This window comes from Gopherus flavomarginatus, chromosome 3, assembly GCF_025201925.1.
Source record: "Gopherus flavomarginatus isolate rGopFla2 chromosome 3, rGopFla2.mat.asm, whole genome shotgun sequence".
Lineage (NCBI taxonomy): Eukaryota > Metazoa > Chordata > Testudines > Testudinidae > Gopherus > Gopherus flavomarginatus.
In genome coordinates this window covers 208,957,155-208,976,467 of record NC_066619.1, presented here as the reverse complement: position 1 = coordinate 208,976,467, position 19,313 = coordinate 208,957,155, and the positions used below count along the sequence as shown (strand labels likewise).

The following is a 19,313-nucleotide window of genomic DNA, read 5'->3' as shown; positions in this document are numbered from 1 at the left end:
TTTAAAGCAACAACAGAACACTTTATAACTGACACATCCGAGACACAATCCATGTTACCAATCACATCTCTAGCCAGCTTTTATATAATATCATTTTAACTTTGGCCACAAGGCGGCACTGGCTTGCAATATTCAATCCGTAAGAGCAATTTCAAACTGCTTCCCCTCCCAAGTTCTTCTCAGTGCACCCCCCCTTTTGTTTCAATACTTAATTGCATTTATTTCAGAATTACTAGGCAACCCACCCCCAAATGTATAATTTAAAGGTGATGTGCTTGCACTGGAATCTTCAGGATCTGCTCAATAGAGCACTATCATGTGATACTGGGAATAAGGTGGAGTTCAGCTTTAAGGGGGTGTCTCCTGCTCGCCTCGCGAATCTTTAGGGTCAGAGCTGGAGAAATACCAGTGGATGTTTTCCCCATTGCCTGGCTCCTTGTTCTCCATGCACCCTTCTGCTCAAACCTGCCCCAAATCAAGGAACGGGGGAAAATAAGATCAATTACAAGGTGGGTTCCTTTGGAGATTTCCTCTTTTTTATTTTATTTTTAATTGTGGTGCGCTCGCGTGCTTTTCAGAGGATGTTTCTGTGGCTCATCTGGGTGACAGAACAGGTGTAGCTGAGAAAGGTGTATTCCTGACCTCCCGGAGTCTCTCTTGGGTATGTTACTTGTCGGTCCGGGCTAACAGTATGGTATGCTTCCCGGCAAGCGGCTGGAATAGTTTTTACAGGGCATTTCCCGTCACCTTGCCTTGCATTCTGGTCGCTTTTTATCCCTTAGCATCAAACTTCGGGTCAAATCTTTGGAGAGAGCAGGAGAGGTCTGTGTGATCCCGACGAGGGGGAGGGTTGGTTTGGGTTGCCGGGCTGTGTGCTTTTTCTGCCTGCCTTTAATGTCTCCTTCCCCACCCCTAGAAGCACAGGTTAGCCCCTCCGGGGATCCTTTTTTTTTTTTAAAGGCGTGGGGAGCCTGAGCACAGAGAGGGCAAACCGGCGTCTTCTCCGGCTAATGAGCTGTCAAGGAAAGACAAGAGCGGTCGCTGTCAACTTCATCTGCTCCCCCTCCCAGCCTATCTTAATGCTATTCCTGCTGGAGAGATGGGGCGGGAGGGAGTCACAATCGCACAGCAAACACAGCCTCCTTTAATCCGATCACAGGGGGGAGATTTGGGGGCTGGAGGCTCCGGAGGCTTCTCTGTCAAGAATAAGGAGCATAGGCATTTCCCCTTTAAAGCCGCCTACTAAGTAAGAAATAGTTTAAAAAGGAGCTTGGCAAAATCAGCGAGACTCAGGCGTGACACCGAACAAGGTCCTGCGACGAGGGCTGAGTCTGTGACTGAGTTTAATATCCAGTCCCTCTCCTGATTGGAGAACGGGGAGGAGAGAACACATCACCCCTTCCTGTACCTGAACCTGCGGAAACCTACTGAAGTCCCAACGTGCTGGGAGTTGTATGACCTCTGCTGCTGAAATGAAATCCTGGTTAATGTTTACAGCAAAATCAGTCCTGGGTTGTCTTTCAGCAGGTCACGGCACAGTTATACTGTCGGGAGTAGATAATTCATGAAGTCCTCATTGCAAGCACTAAATACTTCTAAATACAGCTTCTGGTTCTTGGGAGCACTACTGTTTTTCAGCACAGATAGTTGTTTGTTAAAATACAAAATACAACAAACGCAGTTTGGCTAGGGGCCTTACATACCATGATGACAGGCTGCATATAAAATCCTAAAGTAGACCAGGGAGATTAGACAGACTGCATGAAGCTATGTGGTAAAGATATTATAAGCGATAACACTGAGGTGGATGGATGTCTGCTATTGAGCTAGCTGGAACAATCAGAGTAGTCAAACTTTGGCCAGTGGATGTAGATCGCCAAAGCCTGGCTATATTAATTAGCTATTTTAAATGTGTATATATTGCTAATAATGGTTGTAAAGAATCCGTTGCAGAAATGGAATGCAAAAGCAGCTGAGCGTGCGATTTAATTTATGCGTGAGCCTCGTTTACTTTTGTAATCTTCCTGTTGAATATCTAGGGCCCGATCCTGTAGTCCTAACTCTGGCAACGTGTTCAGGTCTGTCTGAGAGTACGGGCTCTCAACCCTAGCATATATCAAACAGAAGTAAGGCCAGTTTCCTGATGGAAGGAAAACATATCTCCTCTGAAGATTTACCTCTGTGTTTGTGTTTGCAGTTTATACCGACTGTCATTTAAGGTAACTTCACTCCCTGGAGGTATCTTAAAATAAAGTGGATTTCAGCAACATATGCTCCGGCGGCTTTCATAATCATTGAAAATCACATTCGTGACAACGACATTATGGAGTTGTAATTCAGGAGCCATTAACCTGGCGTAAACTGGCAATACTCTTTCCTACAGCTCTGACCTGAGGTTAAGCATACAACATTGTAAATAGCGTGTCTTGAGATTTGGCAAAGGGAAAATTCCAGATTCAGCCAGACTGTTGCTAACTACAGGTTGTAGCAGAGGTGTGTCCGTTTATTGTTGACTTCTTTCAGCAACCCCACCTCCCTGCACACATATATGCCTAAGTTTCTGTGATGTAATAGCCTGCAGCTTTTGCGAAGGAGGGGCTTATCTGAGCATTTCTATTTGTGTTGCATAGGTAAATATCGATCGTCCCCCCCCCTCTTTTTTTTTGCAAACTGTTTAATTTTTGCTTTTTTATTTTCTTTCCTGCTCCCGCCCTTTGTTCTTCTCGGCTAGACAACAATTCTGTCTGACATTAAAGTGATCAGAGTTGCTGATTTGCCTTTGACCCAATGTCAGCGGCACGTTAGTGACCAGCCGGTCAACAGTAGAAAATCAGTTAGGTATGGAACTATGTTTTGCAGTAACTTTTTCATCCCTGTTTACTCATGTCAGATTGGGCTTGTCCTTTGATATTTTATAGATAAATAGCTTTAAAATAAGAGATGCATTAAACACATGACAATTTGAGAAAACAGAACATAGCAGGTCAGAAGAACCTTAAAAAGAATGTAATGTTTAAAGAGTCAATCGATTGTAAGATGAGCTCACTTTTTTAACCACATTATTGTCGTGTGTTAAATGTAATTTGTTTAGATAGTAAACTCTCGGCAACTGTTCTCTTCTCACTTGTAAATATTTTGTAACATAATGGAGCTTTCTTTCTTTCTTTCTTTCTTTCTTTCTTTCTTTCTTTCTTTCTTTCTTTCTTTCTACTGTATCCTGCACTTCCTACAGAGGCAAAACTTCTCAACGCCTGAGTAAGGGGCGCGGGATCTAGGCTATCTAGCCCTTAATTTTGGTAATTCGCCTTCCAGTCTCTATTTTACATTCTAGGATTCGCAGACTTCCAGAATCTGGAGAGCGATTATTAAACTATTAAAATTGTTTTCACATGTACGGCCCTAGCATAGATTAGGACCCATTAACCCCCTTTCTTCCTCCCTCACTTTTAGTGATACAGCTTCCTTTTGCATGCGAAGAAGTGTAGGATTAAAATCTCAGTAATGGCAGAGTACACAGGGTAAGGGGCGAGGGATTTCGCAAAAGTGCTTGTGCCGCTATTTAGCAGTGAATAATTCTCCTCCCAACCCCCAGTCATATGGCGAAGATAGTTAACCATGGAAACCGTGTCACTACAAACATTCTATTTAAAAAAAGCTTTGGGGGAATAATTGGAATGCAAATAATTGATGCTTGAGAAGCGGGAGAGATGGGTATAGCTGAGGGCTGTAGGTTTGGGAGTGATTCCTTTTTCTCTTTTGAAGCCCCAGAATGGAGAAGACAGAATCTATTAAAATTGTCGTCTTCTCCGTCTAGCCTCGTTTTATAGCCAGAGTCGCTTATACAAACAGAAATTCCGCCTTGCCTCCATTACCACCCTGACACTATACCTACGTCCTCACTTTCTAGTTTGTCAGCAGCACTCGCTCATTCTAATCTGTACAGTTCTTCAGCTCCGCACAAGGCAATCTCACGGTGGCACAGTCAAAGAAAGAATTCCTGTCACCACGTCTGGAGAGGCAATTACGTTCACGGGAAAGATTGTGACACTCCTGATATGCGTTGGCCCACCCACATTGTTCCAATCCCCCTTTCCACAGTTCTTCAGCGTGGCTGGCAAACGTGTGACATGAAACTAGAAGGACAATGCGTCTGCTTCTGTTCTGCCTCTGAAATGATCGTCCCTGTTATACTTTCGGTTATATTTAGCATAATTTAAGACTATACGTGTCCTTCCCCCGTGATCAAGCGCCCTCCTCCGAATGAATTCTCATGCATATGTCTAAAGGACTCGTCTGCTTCCGAGCGTTGGGTGCAACCACTATCTGGGAAAATCTTCCAGCTGCGTTCGCTGTCGACTCATAAGAGAGAAATCAGCCTATATCCCTGATTGAGAATTTAAGGCTCGGGGTGCAGGGCGCTGGGAAGTGACTTCCCCATTGGCGTCTATTCGCAGCAGGACAGCTCTGCTAGGGATTATATACTCATCGTCCTGCTCTTCCGCGTGCTGAATCTCTCCTTTCTTTTTGGTCTGTCCGTGGTGCTGATGAAAATTCTTCTAGTGTCGTGCGTTCTGCTTAAGGGCAAGTCTTCTCACATTCCTTGGTGCTTGCTGCTCCAGAGTGAGCGGCACTGCTGGCTATATTTCTGAGTCAGTTGGGTGGATGCTGCCCCGAGGTGGATAAGCATTTGAAATGGTAGAGAATATTCCATTAGCATTGCTTGGACGGGATCCTCATGGCAAGTGTTTGATGTAGGGTAGTCTGTAAAACCTCTTCTGCTGCGGGGATCTTGCTTACTGTCTGACACCACTTGGTCTGTTTTGAGGGTTATGAACAAAGAATCGGAGAAGCAACTCACATACTCTGTACTGCAGAAAGAAGGGCCAATCTCTCTTCACGGTCATATCTGCATCCTTAGCACCATAAAATTATGGCACAATTAAAATGATAAGAAATAAACACATGTGCTCTTTTCCCTTTGCAGATTGTTATCAAGGTTATCAAGGAAATGAAGTGACAGCTTTTGGTGAGATCCTGCTGGTTGAGTGCTGAGAACATTTTGAGCTTCTGGAACCATTCCGAAGAAACTCAGTGCAGTCCAGACCAATGCAGGGCATGGATGCAAGTTCCAACAACATGAACACATCATTTCTCTCCTTTGCTGGGAATCAGTCCATCTACCTGAACTTTTCAGAGAAGAATTCCAGAATCATACACTTCCAAGATGAAGATTGCCACATGCCATTGGCCATGGTCTTCACCTTGGCTCTGGTTTATGGGGCTGTGATCATTCTTGGTGTCTCTGGAAATTTAGCCTTGATTATTATCATCTTAAAACAGAAGGAGATGCGCAATGTTACCAACATCCTTATTGTCAACCTTTCCTTCTCAGACCTTCTAATGACCATCATGTGTCTCCCCTTCACCTTCGTATACACTTTAATGGACCACTGGATTTTCGGGGAGGCCATGTGCAAGCTGAATCCTTTTGTGCAGTGTGTCTCAATCACAGTCTCAGTTTTCTCTTTGGTCCTCATTGCGATTGAACGCCACCAGCTGATCATCAACCCTCGAGGGTGGAGGCCGAATAACAGACATGCCTATCTAGGGGTTGCTGCCATCTGGATTCTAGCTGTGGCTTCCTCCTTACCTTTCCTGGTTTATCATGTATTAACTGACGAGCCCTTCAAAAATATAACAATCGATGAATATAAGGACAAATATGTGTGCTTGGACTTTTTCCCTTTGGACACTATCAGGCTTTCTTATACCACAGCTCTATTGGTGATACAGTACTTTGGACCACTTTGTTTTATATTTATTTGCTACTTAAAGGTAAGAGAGAATCTATTTTATGATCTCTCCTTATTTCTGTCTTATTTCTGTTTGTCCTTATAAAGAATTGCCTCTGGGCTAACTTATTCTATATTTTTCTTTGTTGTTGAATTTTGTTTTTTGCAGATATACATACGCTTAAAACGAAGGAACAACATGATGGACAAGATGCGAGACAATAAATACAGATCCACTGAAACTAAAAGGATCAACATCATGCTGATCTCTATTGTGGTTGCATTTGCAGTCTGCTGGCTACCTCTTACCATCTTTAATATTGTGTTTGACTGGAATCATGAAATTCTACCTGTTGCCACCTGCAGCCACAATTTATTGTTCTTGATTTGCCACCTCACAGCCATGATCTCTACCTGTGTGAACCCTATCTTTTATGGATTTCTCAACAAGAACTTCCAGAGGGACTTGCAGTTTTTCTTTCATTTTTGTGATTTTCGCTCCAGGGATGATGATTATGAGACTATAGCCATGTCCACTATGCATACAGATATTTCAAAGACTTCTTTGAAGCAAGCAAGCCCAGTAACATTTAAAAAAATAAATAATGATTACGATGAAAAAATATAACCCCCTCTTCCAACCTAAGATGTTGGCAGTACGGTTACAGGTGATATGGGCCCAAGGAAAAGCACAAACTTGTAACAAAATGGGTAATAATTTTTCTTTTTTAAGGAACTCTCTTGTCACTTTGAAATGATATGCTGTGCATTTTTCCCTATTGCTGCTTTAATATTCACAGCAGTTACATTTGAATCTCACTATAAGACATTGTTGGACCTGCTTCTGTTTAGGGTTTTCGTCAGCTGTCTTTTGTTGGAAAGTTATGCATGTCTGCGCTAAGATTTATCTATTGTATTTATCAAAAAGGAACATTTTTTCAGCAGTGTGAATATATACAAATCCATTGGAAACAATAGTGGTCTGAATGAGACTATCACTAAAGAAGACATCTAGTCTGGCATAAAATTAGATCATTCTGATTTGAAGAGCTTTTTTTTTTTAATCCAGTTTTAGAGCAATATTAAATAAAAGCCTATTTGCTGGAATAACTAGACAAGAATGACTCTTTCAGAAACCCTCAGATTACATTAAATGGTGACATGCATATGCATTGTTTATAGAGATAATTTGTTTTTTAATCAATTAGGATCAAAGAAAGAATTAAGGGCCAATTTCTGTTCTTATTTATACTAATGAAAATTCCACAGAGTTATTCCACTGAGTGCAATGGAGTTACTCCAGCTTTTCACCAGTGTAACTTTTAGCAGAATTTGGCTCTTGATCCTGTCTGAATTTGATCCTAACATCTTACAGCTAGATTTAATAATGCAAACAATTTTTTCATTTAAAAACCACAATTTAACATTTTCATTTGCTAACATCTGAGGGAATCAGACTGTTAGCATGAAGTTCGCCCCTAACCCAAGACATACACACTATTTAAATCCTACTTAGACCCTTTTTTGAGGACCTAAGTGGTGCTTAAGAGCCAGCCCTCTGCACAGGGTGGAATTTCACCCTCAAAGAATATTTTGAAAATCAGGTCCACTAGTAAAAATATGTGGTGGTCCTGGCTATTTGAAATTTTAATAGTAATTACTTTGCTAGTCTACATTAATAATGTAGAGCTGTATTCTTCCATCAGATACCATGATGTATTTCTGGACTTTCTTCAGCACAATGAAGGAGTTGATCCAAATTTCCATCATTGTAAAGGAAGGCAGAATTTAGCTTGAAATTTTTGTTGGCACATGTGGTTGCTATCCACCCATTCCATCTATTGATCAAAGGTGCTTTCACCTGTGGAGGCCACTCATTATTTGCCAAGATGTTCACAATACAGTTCTCTGAATTATTACATTTGTTAAAAGACTTCTCAACTATAAATCTCCAGAATATAGGCATACAGGGCTAGATCCTCTGCTGATGTAAATCTACATAGCTCCACTGAAGTAAATGGAACTACAACAGTATTCATTAGCTGAGAATCTATGCCATAAAGTGTACTTTTCTGTCTAAGTCAGTCCCTATACAAGTAATCACCTTGTTTAATACAAAGAATAGAGCTGATTCTTGTTTACACTAAGGTCCCTTGAAACTATTTTGGCAGTATAAAAAGGCCTAAAAGCAGGTGTAATGTAAGTATAACACACATGGAAATTAGGTCTGGCATCTCTAAACATAAAGGATCTCTAAGTTTGATGTTGAATTTAATATGCTCAAAATATGATAGGAATAGATGATTAAGAAATGAAAATATTTTGTTTTGCCAGTGTTCAAATGTCAAAAAATAATTTGTGCCTTGTGCAGTCTTATAAATAATGTATTATATAGAATGTTAAGGTATCAGCGTGTCCTTGTGCTATTATAATTTCATGTATCTCATTTTGGGAATGTTATTATGAGGGCGATGAGACAACTACTGTACATACAATGTATCCAGAAGAGAACATTTTGTTTTAGGAGCTTGGCCACTTTTGTGTTTTGTAAGTTTTTCCTTTTCTCTGTGGTCATCTCTGGTGATACATTGCCAATAGTTTAACAATGGACGTCTACTAATATTTCCCCTTCACTCTGTGATAAATGCCATGAATCGGGTAAACATTCTCGCAGGGAGAAATAGAGCAGGACTGGCAAATCCATCCTTGTTTTTCCCATTTAAAGAAAAACACTTTCTTGTAACCATATAGAAGGCAGGATACAAAACTATTTGGCAAACTAGCATATGAATGTACCTGCAAGAGATGTTTATAGAGTTTCCTCTGTGTTTGGCTCCACTAGCGCAAAGCAACTCTAACACTAGTATTGCCTGTGATGTGAATAGGAGAGTGGGGTAACCAGGGGTGCTGGAACAATTTGTATAGTGGGGGTGCTGAGAGCCACTGAACCAAACTGTAAACACTGTACATGCTGGAAACCACTTCAAGACAGGGGGTTGGCAGCACCCCAACACCCCTACTTCCATCACCTATGGAGGAAACAGCTCCGATGCCAACCCTTACTTGTGGTTGGTGTAGGACATATGAACAAAGCAAAGCAATCCCTGATGACTGTAACAGCCTCTTGAGATTGCTGTCAGTGTGATTAAGTTACAGCTGCCCTATAACTGTTCTAGCAATCTACTAGAATTATTTGAGGGGGTCAATAAGCATGTTGACAAGGGGGATCCAGTGGATATAGTGTATTTAAATTTTCAAAAAGCCTTTGACAGGATACCTCACCAAAGGCTCAAGCAAAGAAAGCTGTCATGGGATAAGAAGGAAGGCCTTCTCGTTGGTCAGTAACTGGCTAAAAGATAGGAAACAAAGGGTGGGAATAAATAGTAAATTTTCAGAATGGTGCAAGGTAAATAGTGGTGTTCCCCAGGGATCTGAGCTGGGACTAGTACTGTTCAGGATATTCATCAATGATCTGAAAAAAGGGGTAAACAGTGAGGTGGTAACATTTGCAGATAATACAAAACTACTCAAGATAGTTAAGTCACAAGCAGACTGCGAAGACCTACAAAAGGATCTTTCAAAACTGGGCGTCTGAGCAACAAACAGCAGATGAAATTCAGTGTTGATAAATGCAAAGTAATGCACATTGGAAAACATAATCCCAGCTATACAAATAAAATGATGAGAGGTATATATTAGCTGTTACCACTAAAGAAATAGATCTTGAAGTCATTGTGGATAGTTCTCTGAAAACATCCACTCAATGTGCAGCAGCAATCAAAAAAATCTAACAGAATGTTTGGAATCATTAGGAAAGGGATAGATAACAAGAAAAAAATATCATATTGCCTCTATATAAATCCATGGTACACCCACATCTTGAATATTGCATGCAGATCTGGTTGCCCCATAAAAAAAGAGAGATTTCCAAATTGAAAAAATTATAGCAAAGGGCAACAAAATGATTGGGGGATGGAATAACTGCCATATGAGCAGAGAATAATACAACTGAGACTTTTCAGCTTGTAAAAGAGATGACTAAGGGGGGATATGATAGAGGTCTATAAAATCATGACTGGTATGGAGAAAGTAAATAAGGAAGTGTTATTTACTCCTCATAACACAAGAAGTAGGGTGTCACCAAATGAAATTAATAGGCAGCAGGTTTAAAACAAACAAAAGAAACAAAAGGAAGTATTTCTTCACACAACGCACAGTCAAACTTTGTAACTCTTTGCCAGAGAACGTTGTGAAGGCCAAGACTTTAACAGGTTCAAAAAGAATTAGATAAGTTCATGGAGGATAGGTCTATCAATGGCTATTAGCCAGGATGGGCAAGGATGCAAAACCATGCACTGAAGTATTCCTAGCCTCTGTTTTCCAGAAGCTGGGAATGGATGACAGGGGATGGATCACTTGATGATTACCTGTTCTGTTCATTCCTTCTGAAGCACTTGGCACTGGCCAATGTCAGAAGCTAGGACACTGAACTAGATGGACCATTGGTCTGAGCCAGTATGGCTGGTTATGTCTTATACCTGGGAACCAGCCTGGTGGACAGCCAGCCCAGCATCAGGTGACCTTTGCACTCTTCCCTCTTTCCTCCCCAAGAAGTGCTGTGTACTCTTCAGCTGAGGATATAGCCCAGTATATTTTGCAGGAACAAAATATATTAACAGGGCAGTTTAATTTATTTGGAATGGTGGTGGGAAGTGAAGACATTGCAGAGAGGATTTTGGGCATGAGAAGGTTCCTCCTTTAGGACAATGTGTTTGCAAATGCCTGACACTCACTAGGGCATTTCAAAGGCAAAATCTTTACTCTTCAGAGTATTTTTATGTAGGGCTGGAAGTGACCTGAGGAGATCATCTAGTATGTCCTTCTCATGCTGAGTCAGACCAAGAAGACATAGAATATCCCTGGCAAGTGTTTATTTAAGCTGTTCTTGAACACCTCCAATCACGGGGATTCCACAACCTTCTTTGGAAGCTTATTACAGAGCTTAAATACCCTTATAGTTAAAAAGTTTTTTCCTAATATATAACCTAAATCTCTCTTGCAGCAGATTAAGCCAATCACTTCTTGTCTTTCCTTCAGTGGACATGGAGAACAATTGACTAATTCCATGTTATAACAGCCCTTAATATATTTGGAGACTATTTGCCCCCACCCCTCAGTCTTCTTTTCTGAAGATTAACCGTTCCCAGTTTTTTAAACATTTCCTCATAGATTATGCTAACATTCACCTTCAGTTTAGTGTCAATATTTTGACAACAGGTCCCAAAATGCCAGAAAGAGACCCTTCCCGCTCACTTGGCACATCACTGATCCTGTTCTTCTTTTTCAGATTTCCTTCCCTGTACTGCTTCTTCCCTCATCCTGTGCCAGCCAAGTTCCCTTGTATGAGAGCCATTCATCCAAGGTCATGTTGTCCACATGAATTCCACAGTTTCACATTTAGTTTCACATTTACAAAAGCAACAATCACACAATTTTGAAATTGGTTCTTTTATTGTGTTGTACTGTCCACTTGTAACCCACAACCTACACTGACTTCTAGACAAAGCTCTGTGCAAATTGCTTTTTTTCTGACTTTCAGCCAGGTAGAATGTTTAAGAGAGAGAGAGAGAGGAATCAATATGGCATTCTTACTACTTATTCATTTATGTACAGTTCATATAAATCCAAACTACAGCCTTAAATAATACATTGAATTTAATAAAAATCTGATAGCCTCCCTTTGTTTGGTCATTTACATTATCTTAGACTCTCCTCCCCCAGCAACAAACATTTTGCTTTTGTTTTTTAATAGTCAGTATTTTTATGATTGACAGCAGATAAAATGTTGCCATATGTGAGTACCATGTTAATAATTATCTGTGTTCAGACTAGTAGTCCCATATTCCTTATCTTCAAAATACTTGTTATTGTGTATTCTGATCTACATCTTTGCATCTTCATAAAGAAGGGTTACAAGAAGATATAAAAGGAACATCGATTTATTTGTTTCTAGGCTGACATCTACTGTTGGTGTGATGGAAAATAATCTTGTATGAGGCCTTTAACTAAGGACTGTATTTTATGGTTACAATTAGAAAAACTAAAACAATTCCCCTGATTTTTAATCCCTTTGAATCCATCTCTGAAAATTATGTTTAAACTCGAGGGAAAATTTTTTTCTACATGACTGGCCCCCATCTGACCTGGGAATTTTGCTAATTACGCTTCAGGACTAGCCATTCAGAAGGCCAGTGGCTTGAGTATCCAGTGCTGATCCTGCCATCTTACAATAATGGCCCAATTCAGTGAGACACTTGCACATGTCATTGAAGTCAATGGAACTTCTGAGCATAAGATTCAACATGTGTTTAAGAGCTCTGCTGAATGATGTTCAAAAGCTTTTCAGCTGGCCATTAGGATCGATCACCAATACAAAGAAGCTGCTTGAGATCCTACTATTACTACTGTTAGTGAGGAGGAACCAGAGCCCTTCCATCTTGATCCTGTATATAAATATTTTTACTTAAAAATTACTACAGAACTTCCATGAAGTGACATGGTGGGACATATGCTAAAGATACCATAGATGATCAATGTCAGCTAATTCCAGTTCAGGATGTATATCAGCTTCTACTAAAAATGATCAACTTCTATATAAAATGTCAATATTTTAATTAAAATAAATTACCCACCCACAACTAACTTGCCATTGCACCTCTTGTTCTAACATCAGGGTTTTTTTTAAAAAAAGAAGAAAATTCTTGATAAATATTGACCCTGTTTATAACCAGGGTTTATAGTAGGAATGCATCCTATCAGCAACGTCTGGATCTTGGTCTGTATCCAGGCCCCAGTTCAGCAAAATGTTTGGGCACATGCTTTAATCCAGCTCTATTCAGTAAGACCCTGATTCAGCAAATCACTCTAACTGAGGTCAATGGGACTTAAGCACATGCTTAAAGTTAAAGATTTTCTTAACTGCTTTTCTGAATAGGAATGGACTACTGAATCAGGTCCCCAGACCTGCCCCAAAGATAAAAAATATTTGCTTCTTGGGTTTAGTTTCAGCCTTTTATACAGGTAAGTTCAAGCCATAAAGTTTGGATCTGGACTTGGATCTGGAGTTCAAAGCCTGAGGATGTTTTGATCCAGGGCTTTTGTTCAAGTCCTCTTCTAGTTCTTAGCAGCAGAGACTCTAACCAGCTGATTTGCAGTGAATGAAAGAAATAAAATATATGGATTTTACCTTTCTCATTTTTACAGCATATTTAACAGTATAGAACATGCTCTCAATAACACCTCTGATTTATGCAGTTGAAAGGAATTTGGCTGGATGGAGGGGGTGGAGAGGGAGGAGATGCTAAATTATACTCAAATGATAAGTTGCATTGACAGTCTTTTTCTCAGCTAAAGGATGTAGATCAAAATCACGACTGATCTACCATGTTCTTTTCATTTCTAAATTATTTGATCTTCAGTATTTGCCCCTCTAAGGTGAAAAGACAAATACATGAATCATTACCAGTGTCTGTTTGAAAGGAAGATAAGGGGTTTTTTTTGTATAAGTTTTACTAAAGCCCAAATGTTTTGGGATGTCATGTAATTTAAGAAAGGAAAAAACTATAACCAACTCACATCTTTTATGCTCTAATTTGTCTGTTGCTAACACTGATATATATTAAATGACATTTTTGTTTAAAAATAGCACTAGTGGTCTAATGTAAGCTAAAAAATTAAAGAAGGTGCAGGATTAAGGCTGTCAATATGGTGCACTTAAGTTCTGTTCAGGGTAGGGATGCTTTCCTGAATGGGCTTTGTACTGTGTCATACGATTGTAAAACCTAGGCGTGACAGTATCAGTTTAGCACAGAGAATTCCTGTTTATCACAACAAATTGTACTCCTCAGTTCATCCTTTACTTTCCATGTGCAAATCAGACTATGGGCAGATTTCCCAGATCCACATTGCCCTCAGAAATGTAAACCAGATATGTCTGTTTCAGATTGTTGCATGGGCGTAACTTACATTGAAATCTCCAACGTCCAGTCAGTCTACTAATTTTGAGGGGATATACCTGTTCAAACAAGAACAGGTATATCTGATATAACATACATTTTGAAAGATAGAAGAAAAATATCAGAACAACAGTTAATCATTAATTATTGCATTTTTTGAAATATGTACATGAAGATTTGAGGGCAGAATCAAGAACTAATTGAGGCCAACAAGTTGTCATATAAATGGTTTGCAGGGCATTGGAAAGTATGCCTAAGCAGTGATCTCTAACAATTAAATTTCTCTGTTCCACCATTTTAAAAAAAGAGAGATCCTCACAATTGCCAGGCAAGACAACTGATAACCTGTTAGGACTTTCCATTTCAGATTTACCTGGAACTCATTACCAAGGCCAAGGAAATTAGCATTTTGGCTTTAGCAGAAAAGTATATTCTACAGGGGAACTGGCAAAACATTGAGTTCCATTTCTTTCATTTCTACAGGGTGAGGGCAAACTATTTTATGGCAGGAGCAGAGCTTTGGCCACCTTAAATCTCCCTTGTTCTTATTCTCACTGATGCAGTGTAGATCTTTTTTACCCTCCATCCCACTAAGTTGTTTCATTTTTATGCTCTTTGTATTGTTTCTTAAAAAAAGATGTCTGTGAAAAGGTGTTTCTTGCAGGAGCCTCAGGTTTTTGTGTTGAGTATTCCTTATGTCACAAGTGTTTCAATATATTAACCATGAGGTTGTTGGTTTCTGTGGAAATGCTATTGTGAGTTTGACGATTGAATCTCATTTTAGAGACAAAATGTGTCTATTAACATGTTCCATTTTCTTCCTCATTTTATTTTAAGATTCTTTACATGTGATCCTTTTGCTTTATAAATCTTTCACCTAATGATAAGTTTGTATACTTACGTGGGACGGAAAGGGGTCATTTTAAATTGTTGCAAGTCAAGTAGTTTTACTTTAAAAATACTAAAACTATTTAGTCCAGAGAAACAAGAAACGGTAGGCCAGATCTTAGTACATGCTTCTCTTACTACCAAACCAGGAAAACCAAAATCAAAAGATGAAATTATGAATACAGGTTATTTGTAAGACACTCTCAGGGATGTGAGTCCTACTATTTTAGTCTCAGAAGTTCTTTTGCATACCTTAGGGGACACCATGATATGCAACATAACCACACTTATTAACCGTGCTATTTATTATTAAAGAAAGGAAAAGAAACCATTAAACAATACAACACAAATTACAGAACACAACTGATAAACTGGTTACTTCTGTTGCAATCTCTTCTATATGCCTCTTTGTAGAGAACTTTTAGAAGAGATTTCACATTTAAATGTGAAATCAGGATGTACTTCATTTGGTAAATTAAGACCAAAGTATATTGTTTCCCAGAGTTATTATCAATTTAGTCTTAGTTTCTTACTAGATACTTAAAATTGTTTATGTATGGACAAAATAATTTGTTTAAGGGCAAGCAATGCCTGTCTAATTGTTATTAATAACCAGTCAGTCTATAATTGGGCAAAAATAAGCAATCTTATAAAATCTAAGAAAATATTTATATCAGTTACTTAGAGAAAGCCATTTAAGGATCTTCAAGACAAGCCAATTATGAATAATAAGAATCTTAAATCCACTATTTCTTGGTTTGCCAATGGTTAGCCTCTGTCTCCTCTCTAGGAATATGTAGTCTAACCATCTGGTGAGTAACAGGTGAAACTGTTAGTATTTTAAATTACAACAGAATTTCCATAGCTAAACAAAATTATTACAAGAGTTTTAAAATCTAATCAAGAGTTTTAGTTCATTTTCTTTCACCAATCCAGGTTAAAGATTTGGGGAGCTTTTCCTAGAATTAGTTTCTTCTTTAGTCCTCTCTGTTCTTGTTAGCTCTCTATAGTAGCTTCCTTGTAGAGATGGAAAGGATGACTTGTGGCGTGCTTGCTGTTTAAGCGGGGTAGTGTGTGAGTGTGTGTGTGGGGTCTCACTTCAGAGTTTTATACCATACTACTTCTTGTTTTCCTAATATGGGTAAGGGAGTGCTTGAGCACTGCTAATAATTAAATCCTCATTAAAATAATAGAAAGAATAATCTCTCCAAAAATTGTTATGATTATTCTTCTTGTTTTCCTAATATGGGTAAGAGAGTGCTTGAGCACTGCCAATAATTAAATCCCCATTAAAATAAATATTCTATACTTTAATGGCCTCTTACATTAGTAATTGGTTTAGCAAGATCATTAGATTACATGCTGGTACTGCGATACTGAGGCCCATTGGTGGTTCATTACTCTGTGTCAGCAACTTCTATCAGGCCTGACAAACTTACGAGACCTAATATGTTGCTGTCATAGTATTTATCTATAAAGACTGTCTTGTAAAGTAATGAAAGCTGGTAATATCCTGGTCACTAATATCATTGTGAAATGTGTGTATTAACACTACTTGAGGAACTAAGGATACTCACTGATATTATGCTTTAAAATCTGTAACCAAACAAAGAGAGAATAGGTTTTCTTCCAAACAGAAGGGAGGATAGTTATCTTTCTGCCGCTAATATAAACTAAGCATTGTAAAATCAACACAAAAAGAAGCCCCATTTGCTAGTAAGTCAACAGGAAAAGCCAGGTTGACTGGGGGATGTGAAATTATCATGTGAGAACAAGGCCACACGGGGGTGTCTTGTCTCTGGGGTCAAAACAACGAGTTTTGTGGAACTATAAACACAAAATATATTTTGTTATCCATCATTGAGGGAACAAAGAGATCAGCGCTCTTTGCATCCATGAAAACTTGATCCTGGCCTAAGGGGACCTTGTGATTCTGAGTGGAATCTTTAGGTGAGAAAGCCACCCTAGACAAGGATTGTAGCCTGTTACGTTGTAGCCACTAGAAATCATACTAGACTTTTATTTTATTTCTGACAATTTTCTGTTTTTTTAACTTTGCTTAGTATCACTTGAATCTCTATTCTTTATTAATACATTTAGTCCTGGTTTTACTGTAAGTTCATCTCAGTGCAATACCTAACAGTAAAGTGTGCTGAGCTAAAAGGCTGGTGTGTAAACTGTGTCTTTGGAGACAACAGTCTTTGTAATTTTTGTGAGTGTCCAGTGACAGGGGCTGGATACTGCAGTGGAACGCTCTTCCAGGGAGTCTGGGAACTGAAGAGCAACAAGTGAGGGTTTTCAGAGCAAAGTGAGGGCTGGCAGAATTGTAAGTAGTTTTTTTGGCTGACTAACTAATTGGGATGGCAGGGAGCTGACACTTAGTTTAGCACCAGCAAACCTCTCTTTTGCTGAGGCAGACAGGTAACAATATGACTTATAGTTCTGGACACACCAGGAAAGCATCGCTGGTACATGATATTTACATAGGAATGATGTTAGGAAATTACGTTAGGTGCTTTGCCTTTAGGTAAAATGCTTGGGAATATGCCATTCAAAATGATTTTCCATTTCAACATTAGAAATAAACAAAGGTTTAAAACATTTCCAATTACATATGTTTTTCCTAGAGCCTTTTCTGAATGATGTTTTTAGAATTATTATAAAATTCATTTTCAGTAAGATATTTCTAGAATTCTTTGTGAATATTTACTTAGAAGTTGTTCTCGGGAGGGTGAAAAGCCAACTTTACATGAAGATTTACTGCTTTGATAACCGAACCTTTCATTCCTTTTCACGTCAGATCTTTTCTTAAAGTATGAATCTTTTACATGGTTTGTATTCTTGAGATAAGGATTACATTTGTACCAAGCTGGTATTTATACAAGAGTGAGGTATCCTAGTCTAGATAAGACATTCTACGGGTAATAAACATGGTTTTAACGCTAATGAGGTATATCTTCCTGACATTTGGCTTGTCTTTGGGTGATAGAAGCAGAAAGCTTCTGGAATTCCTTTGATTAGCTGGAATATTTTGTAATATAACTAGCTAAACATAACATGCACTGGCTCTAATGTACTTGTAGCTATATCTTAATATTTGGTGAAGACACAGACAAGTTTGTGATGAGCTAACATCACTAACAAAAGTAAGTTAATAGTTTTATTAATGTCATTTTCCCATCAGTATTGAGGCCTTTCCCTCATGCTCACCTATAGTTGTATGTATGTATTATATTTTGTTGTTTGTAATATCCTCAGATATGACAATAAAAGTTCTTTTCTATATTTTTTCTAGATCTAGAAAATACTATATTTCAATAATGCCATTGCTGGAAAAGTCCAGGCTGCCTTTTGTTTATCCTGCTGCGTATGTCTACATTGCAATGTAAGCCCAGAGCTAGTGGAACTCAAGTGAACTGACCTGTGTTAGGGAACTTTGAGCTTAAGTGTCTACGTTGTATTTTAACCCTATATTAAGAATTTTCTGACCCATGATTGAACCTAGGGCTCTGGCCTCCACACTGCAGAGCACAAAACTGACTCAAAATAACAATATCAGAGTTTCTAGCACACACACACATCCTCCACGCAAAATGTGGTTGCTCTAGCTCTAGGAACATAGTGCAGTGTGGGAAAGATTTACTTTACCCTGCATGTTACCAGGAAGCAACTCACTTTGCAAAAGGCTTGATCAGTTCACTCTCCATTGCAAACCCAGGAGGGGCTCTAATACTTTGATTGCAGATTGGTGATCAGAACAGAATGGGCTAATGCTGACCTGATCTGCTTCCTTTTGCAGAGGGGGGGGGGAACTTCTGTTTTCAATAGAGTGGATGGCAGATTGTCAGGATAAAGAGGACCAAGGAAGTTGTCCCATGGAATTGTGGGATACTCCTGGATGACACCTGGGACCTGAGTCAAGTGGGGTTGTAGCTATACTGCAAAGCAACAAGACTTTGATGCTGGGTCCCAGTTTGACTTAAGCTCAGACCCTCCAACCCTCCAGGTCCCTGGGACAGTAAAGGGTTAGTGCATGGGCTCAAGCATGGGCTTACATTGCAGTGAAGACAGTGTAGTATCTGCACTAGCATTGTCATTGTAGTCTGCAGGAATGCGTATTTAGACCCTGATCCAGCAAGATACTTAGGTATCTACCTAACTTTCAGCATGAGTGGTCCCATTGACTTCAGTTAACACTGTTCATGAGCTTACAGTTAGAAGAAGCAAAAGTACCTTGCTGAACCGGGGCCTTAGTGCCTGATCAAAAGCCCAGTGAGGTCAATGGAAAGACTCCTATTGACTTAAATGGGCTTTAGATCAGGACCTTATTTCAAGCTTTCTCTTTCCTCACTCTCATCCCAAATTAGATATGTCTATTACTGCTGTCCTTTGCTCATGGAAGCAGAAAATATAATGGATTCCCCAGTGTCTCTTAGTACTATACATTTTTCTTAATGCAACTTTAAGCCAAATGCATCTGCCAAAACTGTCTGGCTTGCTGATTTTAATTAGGTTACTGCAGTGAAAAATTGGAAGAAATGCACTGGCAATGCTGAATGTATTTTTGCTTCCTGACAGGTGTACACATTTACAATTTTTTCATTACCAAGAGTGTGTG

At 39.2% G+C, this 19,313-nt stretch overlaps 1 protein-coding gene across 2 annotated transcripts; it reads left to right on the top strand.

The window, feature by feature from the left end:
* Window positions 1-247: 247 nt before the first annotated feature.
* Window positions 248-11,478, top strand: NPY1R (neuropeptide Y receptor Y1). Of its 2 annotated transcripts, none has more exons than XM_050946578.1 (3): window positions 248-509; window positions 4,985-5,835; window positions 5,962-11,478. In XM_050946578.1, exons 2-3 carry the CDS (start codon window positions 5,107-5,109, stop codon window positions 6,418-6,420), a joined length of 1,188 nt encoding a protein of 395 aa, XP_050802535.1. In that variant the 5' UTR covers window positions 248-509; window positions 4,985-5,106; the 3' UTR covers window positions 6,421-11,478. The 2 variants fall into 2 exon arrangements, with proteins under 2 accessions (XP_050802535.1, XP_050802537.1); XM_050946580.1 differs by lacking the exon at window positions 248-509 and adding an exon at window positions 2,745-2,838.
* The last annotated feature ends 7,835 nt before the right edge of the window (window positions 11,479-19,313 follow it).

Coding starts and splice junctions, on each gene's coding strand:
- NPY1R (XM_050946578.1), top strand. CDS start 5,107: ATGCAGGGCATGGATGCAAGTTCCAACAACATGAACACATCATTTCTC. Junction 5,836..5,961: donor TATTTATTTGCTACTTAAAG/GTAAGAGAGAAT, acceptor TGTTTTTTGCAG/ATATACATACGCTTAAAACG.